General features: G+C 38.6%; 1 protein-coding gene across 11 annotated transcripts in view; it reads right to left on the reverse strand.

The window, feature by feature from the left end:
- LOC131434603 (glutamate receptor ionotropic, NMDA 3A-like) overlaps nt 1-15,496 on the reverse strand; it is a 646,413-nt gene that overhangs the window by 588,628 nt on the left and 42,289 nt on the right. For 10 of the 11 annotated variants that reach the window (XM_058601472.1, XM_058601471.1, XM_058601470.1 and 7 more), the window contains 2 exons: nt 7,767-8,214; nt 7,531-7,711 (listed from right to left, as the gene is read on the reverse strand). The exons of the other annotated variant lie outside the window; for it this stretch is intronic. In XM_058601472.1, coding sequence (XP_058457455.1) covers nt 7,531-7,711; nt 7,767-8,113 — 528 coding nt within the window. In that variant the 5' untranslated portion in view covers nt 8,114-8,214. The remainder of the gene's footprint in view (nt 1-7,530; nt 7,712-7,766; nt 8,215-15,496) is intronic. 11 annotated transcript variants of the gene reach the window in all.

The following is a 15,496-nucleotide window of genomic DNA, read 5'->3' on the forward strand; positions in this document are numbered from 1 at the left end:
ATCCGGATGAAATTCAGGAATTCCATATGCGACCGCGAGATCTTTCATTTGAATCTAAGCTTGTGCAAATCGGTCAAACTAGCGCTGAGAAGAGTGAGTGAGATCCATTTTGGTATATATGACCACTATTTCCGGTGCTTCCGAAACCGGATACCGGGAACCAGAACAGCCGGAATCGGTTTGTTTAGTTGCCTACTGATAATGACTACCGATTTGTATAGTTTTGAGACCAGTTTAAGAAATTTTTTACGTTTTTTGTTTCGTCGATTCAAGTGACGGTGTACAATATTGAACACACTTTACCCTATAACTTCAGAACCGGAAGTCGGATCCGGATGAAATTCAGGAATTCCTTATGGGACCATGAGACCTTTCAATTGAACCTAGTGAGATTTTTTGAAACATACACTCACACATACAGGATCCGCCATCTAACATTTTTTTGAACTAGCGGTTATTTCGACATTGGTAACCTTAATGTCACTTCTGATTTGACAGAAACTTAATTTTAACCTTCCGCTGAACGAAAATGGTATATATGGTAGTATACGTTTGAGGAACGCGTGAAAATAGTGCAGTTTTACTTTGAAAATCATCAATTCGTGCAGCCATAGCTGATATAAAGCTACATACAATGGTAAATGTACTAAAAAACTAAACCGACCGTATGGCGTACTGCAAGGCCAACCGAGGCAGCCATTTGAATGAAATTATGTTCCACAATTAACTGGAAGTATTGTACTTTAATATGAAAAAATAAATTTTGAAATCGGATGAACCGTTAGTGTTTTAGTGCATGTTTGAAGAAAAGATACATGGCGGACCCTGTATCTACACACACAGAGACATTGTTCAGCTCGATGAACTGAGTCGAATGGTATATGACACTTGGCCCTCCGGGCCAATTTTTACTAGTCGGTATAATTTTTTAACCAACCGCTTGGCATTTGCGTAGTTTTGTATGAGAAGAGTGATGCTAATCTAAAAATTCCTTTCATATGAAGCTAAGTTTGTGAAAATCGGTTCAGCCATCTCTGAGAAAAGTGAGTGACATTATTTTCACATTTTTGGTGCATATCACCCTGTAATTCCGGAATCGGAAGTCGGATCCAAATGAATTTCAGCAGCTTTGTATGGGGCTGTGAGACCTTTCATTTGAATCTAGGTTTGTGAAAATCGGTTTAGCCATATCTGAGAAAAGTGAGTGACATTATTTTCACATTTATAATGCATTTTTTCACATTTTTGGTGCATATCACCCTGTTATTCCAAAACCGGAAGTCGGATCTAAATGAAATTCAGGAACTTTGTATGGGACCGTGAGGCCTTTCATTTAAATCTAAGTTTGTGAGAATCGGTTCAGCCCTCTCCGAGAAAAGTGAGTGACAATATTTGTCACACACACGCACACACATACACACGCAGACATTTCCTCAGCTCGTCGAGCTGAGTCGAATGGTTTGTGACATTCGGCCCTGCAAGCCTCGGTGCAAAAGTCGGTTTTTGCAGTGATTATATAGCCTTTCTATATGAGAGAGGCAAAACCCTTCATAATCCACCTAGTGTTGTGTTCTTTTCTTTCAAAACAGTCTACTGCTAATATTTTATTTGATTAAATAATGTGTGACTAACTTGGGTTCATCAATTCAGATTGCCTCGAGTAGTTCACAAAAGCAGAAAGAAAGCTCTATAGAAAAACTATTTTTTTTCGTTGTTTTTCTCAACTTTTTTTCGGCAACCATGATTGAGCAAAAAATATTGTGGTTAAGAAATTGTGTCAAAAGTTCAGCTTTGAAAGCAATCAGCAATACTTACAAAAATGTTGGACTGTTACAGTTCGCCGAATTGTACACACGGAACGACCGAAATTAGCTCTGCGCCTAATTCGTATTACTGTTTTTGAATTAGTTGATTTTAACAACAAAATTTCCTAAATAACTATAAAATTAGTTAAAATTGAGAATTTATTTGCTGAAAAAACTCTTATTTTTAGAGAATGTGTTTAGTTGGCGAATATTCTGGACACAAACCAGCAATATTTCAATCCAACACGAAATTCTCATTGACAACTAATTTTGTTTTTAAAATCAGAGAATTGGTTTCTATTTATCTATCACCTATTTATTAGCCACAAAATTCATGAGAAGTGTCAAAACAAATCGATCCATTGAAAAGCTAAAAGGGACAGTCTTGTTGAAACTGCTTGCAAATTGTTTAGATGTTTCACGCATGTGTTACGATATATCCATATATAAATTTCTAAACCGGTATGTAAAAATGACGTAAACTGTTAGTGGAAAGTGTATTTATTCAGAATTCGTGCGCATTTGAAGCGATTGTGCGTAGTAATGTTTTTACGCGGAACAGTGAATTGAGTTTCGAATGTTGCACTCTAATTGTACATGTCAAATGATGTTTTTTGTATCTTCCAACATTCCGGGCTACGTAGTTCGATGTACTACTTGTATTCGGTTTTTATTTTCCGAGTGCTTAAAGTTTTCAGTAAGAGAGTCGATTTCGCGAAGTCGAATAAAGAAAACAGCGATTTAGAAGAAAAATGTTCAAAAAGAAGTTTATGTTTCGCTTATATCTTTTTCTCCAATACAACATCGTATTTTTACCTGGTAATATAGAAAAGACAACCGCGACTGAAATTTTTTTCGGTAGTAGTGTGCCATCTAGTGGCTAGTAGTCATTACGGCGTTATTTCGGCGACAGAGCGCCATATAGCTGCAAATTGCAGAAACCAATTCAACCATTTATGTTGGTTGAAAACAACATTATATTTCTTTAATTCAACTAAAAAATTAGTTGACTGGATATGAAGTGTGCCTTAGCTAAGAAATGACAGTACGTTAAAATTGTTAATTCAACTAAAAAAAATAGTCATTTCAACAAATATTTTATTATTATTAAGGGAATGAGAATAAAAAATCTAAATCAGCAAAAGTAAGATTTTTTTAGTTGTCTCAAAAAATAACTAACTAAAATCAGCAAATCAACTAAATTTTTCGCGAAAATGCTGATTTCGGTCGTTCCGTGCAGAAATAAGACTTGTATTGTAAATACTCAATATGAAGAAAAGGAATAAACTCATGAATTAACATTTCATTTCTAACTTGAAGCATACACTAAAAATAATTTTCGAGTTTGAGAAGTTTCCGAATCGTCTTTCGTTCCGTAACAGAACTTCAAGAATATAATTCCAGCCCACGCGGTGTTCGCCAGTTACAAAATGGCGGAAGCTTCTACTACAAACCAATCGGAAATTATACTGCAAAACTGTCGCAACCAGCCTGGTGAAGTAGACAGTCAAATGGTCCAATGAAACGGTTGCCAATCCTGGATCCATTTCACTTGTACCGATGTTGGGGATAGCATTGTAAATGATAGCAGAGCGTACTTCTGCCAGTTTTGTCTGTTAGTACCCGCTCGTTCCGATGCACAATCGTCAGCTTCAAGTGCTGAAATACGCCTTGATATGCAGCGGCTTGCCAATGAAAATGAAGTACACGCAAGGTTCTTGCTGGAAAAGGAGAACCTGGATAAAGAAATGCAGGAAGAAGCGATTCGTCACTTCCGGAAAAAGCATTTGTCGTCAGAAAAAATGATCTACTGCAAGCTCGTATGGAAGAAGACGATTAAGGGAAAAGCACATGAAGTCTCCGTAGCCTCGGTTGTAATGTAAACGAAGTACGAGAATGAATGAATATGCAGTCAGAAGTGACCCTGAGTTCCAAATCTGCGCTCACGTCGCAAACGGCTTCGAAACCTTCACAAGCCTTTGTTGTGAACAGTGCAATTGGTTGGCTCACGTATGCCTTGTTTTCCAATTCTTTAGCAATGATTCAACCGGCTGGTTAATCAAAACCTCGGTCTTCTTATTGTAATGGAAAAATTATCGTTCCCGACATTCAAGGATGTCCAGTGACAACGACGCAGCTATCGAACATTCAAACGCCGGTCCAAATCACGGTAGTATACGATTTCAGCAGAGAGAAGTTGCGTATGTTTAACACATCTATATTTCACCCCGTGACACAAAGAGTACCCTTTTCATTATTTAATGTACTTCCCACAAGCACGGTAGTTTCCGGTTATTACAGTGAGAAGTTACATATTTTTACCACACCTGTATTTCCCTCCGTGGCATAAAATGTACCGCTTTCGTCGTTTATTTTTCCACCGGGTGTGGGCATGCCCCTCTGCCGCCCTCAAGTGATGAGTTATCAAAATCCAATGTGCTCATTCCCCAAACCGGTTCGCAATGCTTCTCAATCATCGTAAGGGCCTAATTCACAGCAACTATTAGATGTACAACTTTGCTTCCGCCGTTTTCCGATAGGTGGCTGTACTGGCTGAAGCTGGTCAAAATACATAGATGATAATGCCTTTAAAGTGAGTGTGTACAGTACCTAACGAATTGTCATCGCCGTTTCAGTGATAGTTGTTCTTCTTTTTTTAAAAATACGTGTCGGGAGTGGTTTCAACGTTTTAAAAATGGTGATTTCGATATCGAAGACAAACATGGTGATGGAAGAGAAAAAACCTTCAAAGATGAACAACTAGAAGCATTGCTTGATGAAGATTCGTACCAAACCCAAAAAGAGCCTGCCGAATCGTTGGGAGTGAGTCAGCAAGCCATTTCAAACCGTCTCAAGGCCCTGGATATGATTTAGAAAGAAGGAAACTGGGTGTCGTACGAATTGAAACCGAGGGACATCGAGCGCTGTCTATTTGTATGTGAGCAACTGCTTCAAAGACAAAATCGTAAGGGGTTTTTACATCGAATCGTAACCGGTGGTTCGATACGATAATCCTAAACGCAGAAAATCATGGGGAAAGCCCGGGCATGCTACTTCGTCGAAGGCAAAACCGAATATTCACGACGCTAAGGTGTTGATTTGTATTTTGATGGGATTAGCTCGGGTGAAACCATCACAGGTGATCACTACCGAACGCAACTGATGCGCCTTAGTCGCGCGCTAAAAGAAAAGCGGCCACAATATCAAGAGCGACATGTCAAAGTCATCTTACAACACGACAATGCTCGGCCTCACGTCGCAAAACTGGTCAAAAAGTACCTGGAAACGCTGTAATGGGAAGTCTTACCCCACCCGCTGTATTCCCCAGATGTCGCCCCTTCTGACTTCCATCAATTTCCGTTCGATGGCACACGGCCTGGCAGATCAACATTCTCAATCCTTCGAAGAGTTTGAAAAATGGATTACTTCATGGATAGCGTCAAAAGAGGACTCCTTTTTTGAGCCAAGATCCGAAAATTGCCGGGAAGATGGGCGAACGTTGTCGCTAGCGACGGACAATACTTTGAATAATACATCTGTAAGCACTTTGGAAAAAAACGGCGGAAACAAAGTTGTACACCTGATAACAGCTCGCCATGTTGTATCCAAAAACTCCCTACATTTTCGAGCAATCCAGCAGAACGGCCTCTGTTTTGGAGTAGTTATAGAACCTCTACACATATACGTAGTAGTAGGCAACTAATTTAAACGGATGAGCCTAGCGTATCACTAGAAAATAATATCTGATGTCAATCTGTATAAAAGATGTCAAAATTCACACGTCTGACTGTGCAAAGCTCCGCTATGTGAGTTAAATAATTGTTAACTGCGTCATCAAAAAACGTCCATCCAGACAAACCTGCAATTCCTGAACATTGTATTTCAAGTTCAATATCCGCGACGGTTCCCGTATACAAAAATTATCGCTATCGAACACTCTTCCATATAATTCCCGTCATATTGAATATAAATGGGATGTCTTTGCAAACCTTTGCTTTTCCTGACTGTGGCTCCGATTCTACACTTATCGAAAAGGGTATATCGGATCAGATAGGTGTGATGGGTCCTGTATCTCCACTTTGTATGCAATGGGCCTATGGCGTCAAGCGAACGGAGGAAGAGTCAATCCGATTCGCAGAGTTGATGCGCAGATATCCATACCTTCCTGTGAAGTGCTTCTCCGTGTATACTGGTCGGACTGAATAAGATCGGTATGATGACGTCACTCAAGGAACGAGAAGGAAAAAAAGATGAACCCGTGGCAACCAAAGTGGAAAAATGGTTCCAACTAAACGAGAAGCGTTGAGTTTAGTCATGAGTGCCTTCGATCCATTACAACTCGTAGCGGCTCTGCTTATTTATGGAAAATTTCCTCGGATATATTCCCTCGTTGGCACCTGTTAGTTCAACTGCTACGTCAACTTGAAAATGTTAGAATTCCTCGTTGTTATTTTCCTGGATATGGATCGCACGCATATAATAGTCTCGAACTGAACATTTTCGTTGATGCGAGTGAATCAGCGTACGCTGCTGTAGCGTATTTCCGCATAGTAGATGATGGAACTGTGAGATGTAGCCTCGTTGCTGCTAAGACCAAAGTAGCTCCAAAGTATAGATGCGATCATCACACGTTTTCTCAAACAGCGTCATGAAGCGAGTTGTAAACGTCGTGAAGCAAGTTGTTACCTCGCTGAAGTGATGTTGGACCGCTTACAGTACCTTACATAAGGAATAGCTGGAGTAGAGGTAAAATTCTGCAAGTGTACCATGGAGCAGATGACTTAGTACGTATAGCTGATATCTTCACTTCAACTGGAATTAGTCAACGACCGACCACGGTGGTTGCTGCCTTGGACGTACTTGGATATAATGTTAGTATAGCTGAAGAAACTACAAGAAATACGGGCAGGGGCCTGTTGACAATACAGATCAGCGATCATGCTATGGCAAAGAGGAGATGCGATAAGCCCATTTGAAATGTCGGTACAAACAGAAATGTCAAATATAGAATAGTGTCACACACGACATAGGAAATAATGTCTTGATAAAATGTATTTTCCTGATTGAAAATTAGAATTGTTGGAAGAACTGCAGATAAAATTAAAAAAACTAATATTGGACTGTTACAGTACGACAAATTGTGCACGAAGAAGAGTGTAAGTAGCTTAATATGTAGAAAAGGAATGAACTCATAAATTAACATTGCATTTCTAGCTTAAAGCTTACACCAACAATCACTTTCGAGTTGGCTAAAAAGAAGTTTCTGAACCGCCTTTCGTCCCGCCTCGTTTGCACGGTTTACTCAAAGTTAGTCTAACAGGTTTGTATACCAGAGGCCACCACATCCGACGGTGGATTGGTGGCCAACTCAGCTGGCATCACATCGGCGGCTTTGAATTATCTAGTGGCCACATGCATTATCTAGGAGACACATAAACAAATAAATGTTTTTGATAAATAACCAGAATTTGTAGTATTTTAATCTATAATGTGAAATATTCGAAGTTACCATTTCGGCGAAATTGTCCTTTCGGGGAAACGTTTTTCGGTTAAATGAACTACTCCAGCCAACGACTTTTGGTGAAATGGATTTTGGCGAAACGACTTTCAGCGAAATGACCCTCTCCCTCTCCAACTCCATTTTAGTAATATGATATTTAATGCAATAAATAACTATGGTTTTAATGATAATTTTCTTTAAAGTAGGAAAACTGTGATCGTGTACCTCATTCGCTGTCCCTTGAAAACTGGCAACACCTCCCTTAGCCCAAAGAACAGGTATTTTCATTGAACTGCCTGCTAGTGCTACCATTTTTGAAGCTTGTCCTTCTCCAACGACAATCATCCCAGCCAAAGGAACACTATCAATAAGGTCACATAGGGTGGTGAGAATCTTCGAAGTATATCTAAAATAAAAACAACATGAGATAATATCATTTTTGTCTCTAAACTAAAACATACCTTCCGTTTGAAGGCAGATCAAGAATAATTGGTTTTAAAGGAGGGCCTAGCGGATTGGTAAAAGGAGTTCCCATATCCAATAAAGTTCTGGCCAGCATGCTACTCCATAGTTTTCCTCCACCGTGTAATGCTATGATAAAATAAACCGTATTCGAATTATCAGGAAACACCGGTAGAGTCCTGTCTGCTGTCGGAGATCTCAATAATGCCTCATGTTTTGGTGCACGGTAACTTTCATTGTCAGACTTATAATAAAACGATTCGAAACCACTACTCACGAAATGCTTTCGAAAGATAATTTGCGCAAATAAAATAAATACTGAGGATGTAAGTGATAAACGTATCATTTTCAATTGGCTATTAGCTTTTGGTTTACTTATATATCACATTTGATTCATTAAAACAATTGATTGGTCGAAGTTACAGTTCACGTAAATCTTCGATGAACCTGAAATAGAAAATATGAAACACCACGTTACTTAGGTATTAATGCAAAAGAAACATGTAACTAGCTATATTTTCCTTTAGGTCTATTTCTGTAAACCAACATGCAAGGTTGTGTACAAGACACGATCGATTGCAATGACAGTAAAAATCCAGTAATCCAAACATCAATGAAATTATATCATGGTAAAGATCAGAATTAAAGATTCTAGATACGAGGAAAAATTCGTTCAACAACTCTAGCTCAAATATTTTCTGTCTTGAGTGTTTTAGATTGCGCGTGCGTCATTATTAAGAACTATCTCTATGATGAGTGTTATCATATTCGATGTTGCAATTATTATTATTGCATTTCTTTTCATTCGCTAAAATTTTAACCTGTGTAGCATGATAATATTGACCCGACTAACCCAAACGAAATACTTTCCCACATTCCAGCATTCACACTAAGTTCCCATGCTAGCCGGCCGTGTTGCAACATATGCTTCACACCGCGAGCAAAGAAAGCTTCCCACACTATCCGCCGATGCGACATTTCTTTCCCTTGCGTAATGCGCTATAGGTTCAATCGCGTTCTTTTGCATTGATGCACCAATCGATACTCTCTCTCTTTCTCCTCTCTCCCGCTAACAATTTATTTAACGAAAGAATTGTATCCATTATCCAACAACTTACATGACCTGCTCTCGACAGAAATTCAAATGACATTTGTTCATAAAGAACAAACGGCATCAGTTTTCCTTGACATCAAGGGGCTTTTGATTCAATTTCAATAAATATCCTTCCTGAGAAGCTGCATCAGCATAATCTTTCACCAATTTTGAACACCTTTTTATATAATCTGTTGTCCAAGAAACACATACATTTTGCGCATGGTGATTTGTCGACAAAACGATTCAGATACATGGGTCTTCTTCAGGACTCATGCTTAAGCCCCCTTTTATACAATTTTTACGTAAACAACATTCATGGATGTATCAATACATCATACACGCTAAGACAACTTGCCGACGACAGCGTTGTGTCTATTATAGGACCCAAAGCTGCCGATCTCCAAGGACTATTACAAGATACCCTCGACCACTAGTCAACATGGGGTCTTCAAATGGGTATCGAGCTCTCTACGGAGAAAACTAAGCTGGTTGTATTTTTAACGAAGCGAGAACCATCACAACTACAGCTTCAACTAAGGGTTGGCTCAGGGCTTTACATTTAAATATCTCGGGTCTGGTTCGACTCCAAAGGTCTGGGTATGCCACATTAGGAATATGAAAAGAAAATGCCTACAGAGAATCAATTTCCTTCGTACAATAACCGGAAGTTGGTGGGGTTCTCACCCAGGAGACCTGATGAGGTTGTACATAACGACGATATTGTCAGTAATGGAATATAGATGTTTCTGTTTCCGCTCCGCTGCGAATATTCATTTCATTGAACTGGAAAGAATTCAGTATCGTTGTTTGCTTTTGCGTTTGGGTTGCAAGTGCAGCGCCCTTAGCAAATTTTCCTTCGAATTTGCTAATATTGTAGAAAAAGTAGAAAATTGTGAAGGAAACTCTCATATCAGCGTAGCTGCAACCTTCAAGTATAAAATTTGTTATTGAAGCGTGCACATTTTCGAGCATTAGTCATCGCAACGATGTTTAAGAAATTTTGTTATAAAACCACAGACAGTTCCGCGCATTAATCAGCGCAGCAATGTTGTAAAACAAAAGCTATTGTTATAAAACCATAGACAGTTCCGAGCATTAGTCAGCGCAGCAATGTTGTAAGTTATATTTTTTTACGGACACTGCCTCTGGCCTAGCGACAGTGGTTTCGGCTTTCGGTAGAACTTCGGGAGAAAGTCGGATGAACTTTCTACTTGAAATCACAAGCTCGGCTTGTACTAAAATCTTCGGGCTTCACCCGAAAGAAAATGCTAGGAGCTTAAAAACCCATAGTTGGGAAGAGTTAGAGGGCAGTTCAGTCTCAGAGTGCGCGGAAAATATCCGTTAGTCTCGGGCGTCGGCCCGTAGACAAGTTAGTAGCTAATTCAGTAGCGGAGTATGATACAGTATGCATAGGAATATGTGTGCGTTGTGAGGCTTGAGGTAGTTCGTCGAAATTACACAAATGGTTCGCATTATAATTTTGTATTATGGTTCAATTTCGCCCTATTGGCATTAAAAGAATCAAGTGACCTCAAAGTCAAGTAAGAAATATTGTTTAAAATGGGATATAATAGATTTCTGAAGACCTTTAAAGAATTGAGTGAAAGATTGCTGTGATGAGTGAAGATTTAACAGTTTCATGTGCAGTGTTTGATATTCACATGCAAAAAAAAACAATAGTTAGACACAACCATTGCTCGTGTCAGGGTAGTGTTGATAATATACGACAACAAAGGTATGTGTTGAAGATTAACTTCTTTTATTAATGTAAACAAGTAAATGTTGAGACATATATTCGACGAGATCACCATGAAGTGTTGTGAATAGATTTACAAACTCGTGGAGTATGCAATAGAACTATGAGTCAAATTAAAGAAATAGCTCAACATACTATGGTTGTAGCATAATTGCACAGAATTTACGGTGAAAGGTAAAAGGTTCCAGTTCTAATGCAAAGTCGGTGTGAAATGGTGTAAACGTGTTTGTTTTTCTTACTGTACTAGGACATACGTTAATATGTGCATACACCTAATGATATGCCGAGCTTAGTGAGACTGCGTGAAGTGTTAGCCTTATTAACAATCGTTAGTGACTTTTTGTTAGATTGTGGGAAAGAACTCCTAAAACAGCCTAATCCTTCACTATTGAAAATAAGTAGCTGTCAAGTGAAAAGCACAAAAAATTGAAACTCAAAAAAGGTGAATTTCGTGATATTAAACTCAAGTACATGGATGAATCAATACAATGACATAAAAGAGAAACCGAATTGGAGAGTGTTACTCCGTATAGAACTGAAAGAAACATCCTCTTCGTTATTACTCTCCCGCCACCGCTCGGCCGAGGGGATTGCAAGTGGTGACAGCGGTACAGACCGCGGGGGGGTGAAGAAGAAAGGCGCGGTACGCTCAGCAAGGATACGCCAGGACTACGGAGTAGGAATTCGAAATTAAGGATGATGGGCGAAGTAGTATTAGTATGGTGAGTCTCCATTATTTTACTTTTTTTGTGGTTTTGATTACGTAAAGTTTAAAAAGGAATTAGCCATACTTGAATGTTGCCACTTATTGTGAGCGCTAAATTATTAGAAAACAAAATGCAAGGTAAATCTATTAGGATGGCAATAGCGCGAAAATTTTTCTGATTTGTTTAACTCGCGCTCACAATGACCAATATTATATACATTCCGTTGTTGAGTCATTAGGCAAGCAATAATTTTGTTCAAGTTTCCCTGAAAACTGCGGACGTATAGATTACGCTCACAGTTGATTTGTTTACGTTTTGACCACGGTCAATACGAGCGCATGTGTTGAAGAGAAAAAAAACAACACCGCGATAATACTTACAAAAGTGGCCATACTAGCATGAAGGCCTAAGAAGTTTTTTTTGCCTTCGTTGTAGAGACACGAATATCACGACCAGCTGAACAGTTAGCACTGGCGTAATGATCATAAGGTCAAGGTGACCATTCGAAACTAACGCGTATGAGCGAAGGAATCGGTAATCTGACGCATCATTTTGCAAATAAGCAAAGGTAGCCGTCTGACATAACAAAGCAAGTGAGCGAGCTAGGCACCAGGAGGGTATGCCACGAAGTAGATATTCAAATTTGGTGAAGAACCAACCCGTATGGGCGGAGCCTATAGCAAAATGCGTTGCTAGGTAACACACCAAAAACAATCGCGGCCATATTTGCCGGTAAAAGTCTGGCAACCGAAATAAAAACAGAGTACGGTAGCGGTATATGACTATAATAATAATAAACCGACATTGACTTGGAGTCGCGTACGGTAAACTATAATGTTGAACCACGAGTATGGTACGATGCGCTGTTGAAGCCTATGCCGCCGACCTTTGTAGCGAAATTAACAAAGACAGTTTGGTTTGCGCACACGGTGGATAGAATAAGAGCCGACATAGTAAAGGATATATTCAGGAATTTAAGAGACGTATTCGGTTTGAAAATCACAGTAGAAGAGATTTTTATGAGGATCGAAACTCTCGAACAACAATATGGAGAACCTTTTGAACAGTACGATGAAAGAGCGCTACGAATAATGGAATATATTGACACTCAGCAAGGGAATCAAGGCCAAGAAAAAGTACAGAAATCCTTCGCAGAAAGAGGATTAACGATTCATTTTATAGCAGGATTATCGAATGAAAGTTTAAAACATTTAGCCAAAAATCATAGACAGCTTAAGTTTCAAGAATTAATAAAATTCCTAAAAGAGGAGGCGGAGTTCAGCTACTTATTATCAAATATTGAAAATCGGCTGCTATCCTACCATGCAATTGATAAACCAAAACTCTGGACAAATAATAAATATAAATGTTATCCAGGGGAGCAAATCGAAAATTCTCATAAACACAACCGAAGCTTACGCAACGAATATTATCGCAACAACGGGTGCTTAATCGAAGATAACAATTTTTATAATAATCATTTCGAAAACAATTCGAATAAAGTATGGATAAACTGCATGACATACAGTAACAGAAAAATATCTCGAAGATATGATCATAATATCAGGACCAGAAACATGCCTGATCAAATGAGATATGGAGCATCAAGGACTCCGAATGCAAATTTAGTCAAGCAAACACGTCAAAAGCAAAATTGGGATCGATACGGGAAGAATAGAAATATAATGAAGAGTGATGTGAACAATCACATTGAAGAAAAAGATAGCAAAAAAACGCAAAGAAGGGATATGGGTAAAATTACATAAGACGAAAGACAACGAATTTATGATGCTGTTGAGATCGGCAAACGAACCAAATAACGAGATGGGGTTGCTGGTAGACACTGGAGCATCGACAACTTGATAAGTAGACGAAATGCAGAGTACATGGGAGCATATACAAATAATGATAACGAAATCATAGAATATTCCGGGATAACAGGTACTGTTATAAAAACATTAGGTACCGTAGAAGTAAACTTCATCATCGCAGGAAGAATTTTCCAAACGAAGTTCGACGTAGTGGAGAATTTGACTCCAGGGGGCATTTTGGGAATGACATTTATGAATAAGTATGTGACTAGCATACACAATGACCAAGGTTGGATATGCTTACGGAAAATACCTCTCACCTTTGAACCAAAAACAGAATCATATGAAGCTCATCAGAAACAGAAGAAGAGAGTCGCAAAATACGAGGCAGATAACAATGTGAAAATACAGGAAAAATACCAAACGTATGATCAAACCAAGCTTAGTCCACAGGGTACGCAGTGTACAGAAACGACAAAAAAATATACGGGGCAATGGCAAGAAGATATGCCGCCTCACGAAATGTTAAAAATAGATTGTGCTAAAAACAATCAGTTATTTGTAAAAGTTGCTGCAGCAAAGAGGCCTAACGAAACAATTAAATATTTGCTCGATACTAGAGCATTTTATAACGTAATGAGATGGGATACTGTCGCGAAAATAGGATCAGAGAAAATAAACTATAAAGATAATTTATACATTGCAGGCTTTGATGGAACTCAATCACAGACTATTGGGTCAGTAAAAGTCACGTTGGTGATTGGAAAAACTCATTACAGAGTTAGATTTTATATAGTAAAGGATTTGTGTGTTCCTGGAATCATTGGAGCAGAGTTTTTAAAGATATACACAATTTATGTCACTCGGAATTTCGAGTACATATGCCTAAGTGTACCAAACGAGCACAATAATGTAGCAAATATACCAGTAACAGGAAAAGAAAAGGTACATGCAACTGAGCATTATGCGATGTGTCCTGCAGATAAGGATGAGTACAACATTGAAATATTAGCCCGCATGAGTAATAACAGAAATAGCGAAGTAAATGATAATAATGAGTAGCTAAAGATGTCTTCAAACAGTGAAACTAAAGTAAACAATAACTTTGAAATAAAAAAATCTCCAAGTAGAAATAAGACAACCGAAAAACATATTAAAACTGATGCAAAGAGTGTCAAAAATGAGGTAATTATCGTCAATACTGAAGTCTTGGAAGGCAGTTTAGCAAAGCATAATAAATATGAAGTGAATAAAAATGATAACATTAATGCATCGTATCAGAACAACTATGATGTACATAAAAACGACGATCGTTCAGATAGCATGCTTCCACGTTGTGGGACTAATATTACTCATGAAGAAGAAAAAGATTTTATAGGCGGAGAGTGTGACGAGGAAGACAAGTGTTTCCTTGACTTAGATTCAAACCAAGACGTAATTCTTACGGAAAATAAAAGATACGGTCAAATAACTGGTCGAGACCGAACGGAAAAGGTATTAGAATCACTAAATATGAATCATCTAAAAAGAGAAAATTTTAGGGATATAGAGAAGATTATGGCATCATATAGCGATGTATTCTATCTGAAAGGGGATAAATTAACTATCACTGATGCGGCAGTGCACGAAATTGAGACCACGTCAAACGTGCCTATCAACACACGGCAATACAGATTTCCAGAAGCTACAAAGAAGCATATTAATGAAGAAATTGAAGAAATGCGTAGACAAGGTATCATAAGGCCTAGCAAAAGTCCGTGGAATGCACCAGTCCTATGTGTTCCCAAGAAGGACGATGAATTTGGTAACAAGAAATACAGAATCGTGGTTGACTTCAGGGCTTTAAATTTAGTTACGAAGCCATTTGTATACCCAATCCCACTAATTGATGAGATTCTAGATCATCTTGGAAACAGTAGATATTTTTCTACCTTGGATTTAAAATCAGGGTTTTACCAAGTACCAATTAACTCGAAAGATGCGGCCAAGACAGCGTTTTCAACTCCAAAAGGCCACTTTGAATTCACAAGAATGCCTATGGGCCTTCGTAACAGCCCGTCGACGTTCCAAAGATTAATGAATACGGTACTTTATGAGATAGAAGGGGTTAAAGCAATCGTCTATCTGGATGATATAATTGTTTTCGGTGTTACCATCGAAGAACACAATGAAAACCTACGCTAAGTTTTAGAGGCTCTCCGCCGACATAATCTAAAAGTCGAGCCAGGTAAATGCCAAATTTTGAAAAATGAAATAAAGTATTTAGGACATGTAATTGACAAAGAAGGAATTCGTCCGATGGAGGACAATATTAAAACAATAAAAGAGATGGCGGCATCAAAAACAGTCAAAGGTGTTC

The sequence above is a fragment of the Malaya genurostris genome, chromosome 3 (assembly GCF_030247185.1).
Source record: "Malaya genurostris strain Urasoe2022 chromosome 3, Malgen_1.1, whole genome shotgun sequence".
Lineage (NCBI taxonomy): Eukaryota > Metazoa > Arthropoda > Insecta > Diptera > Culicidae > Malaya > Malaya genurostris.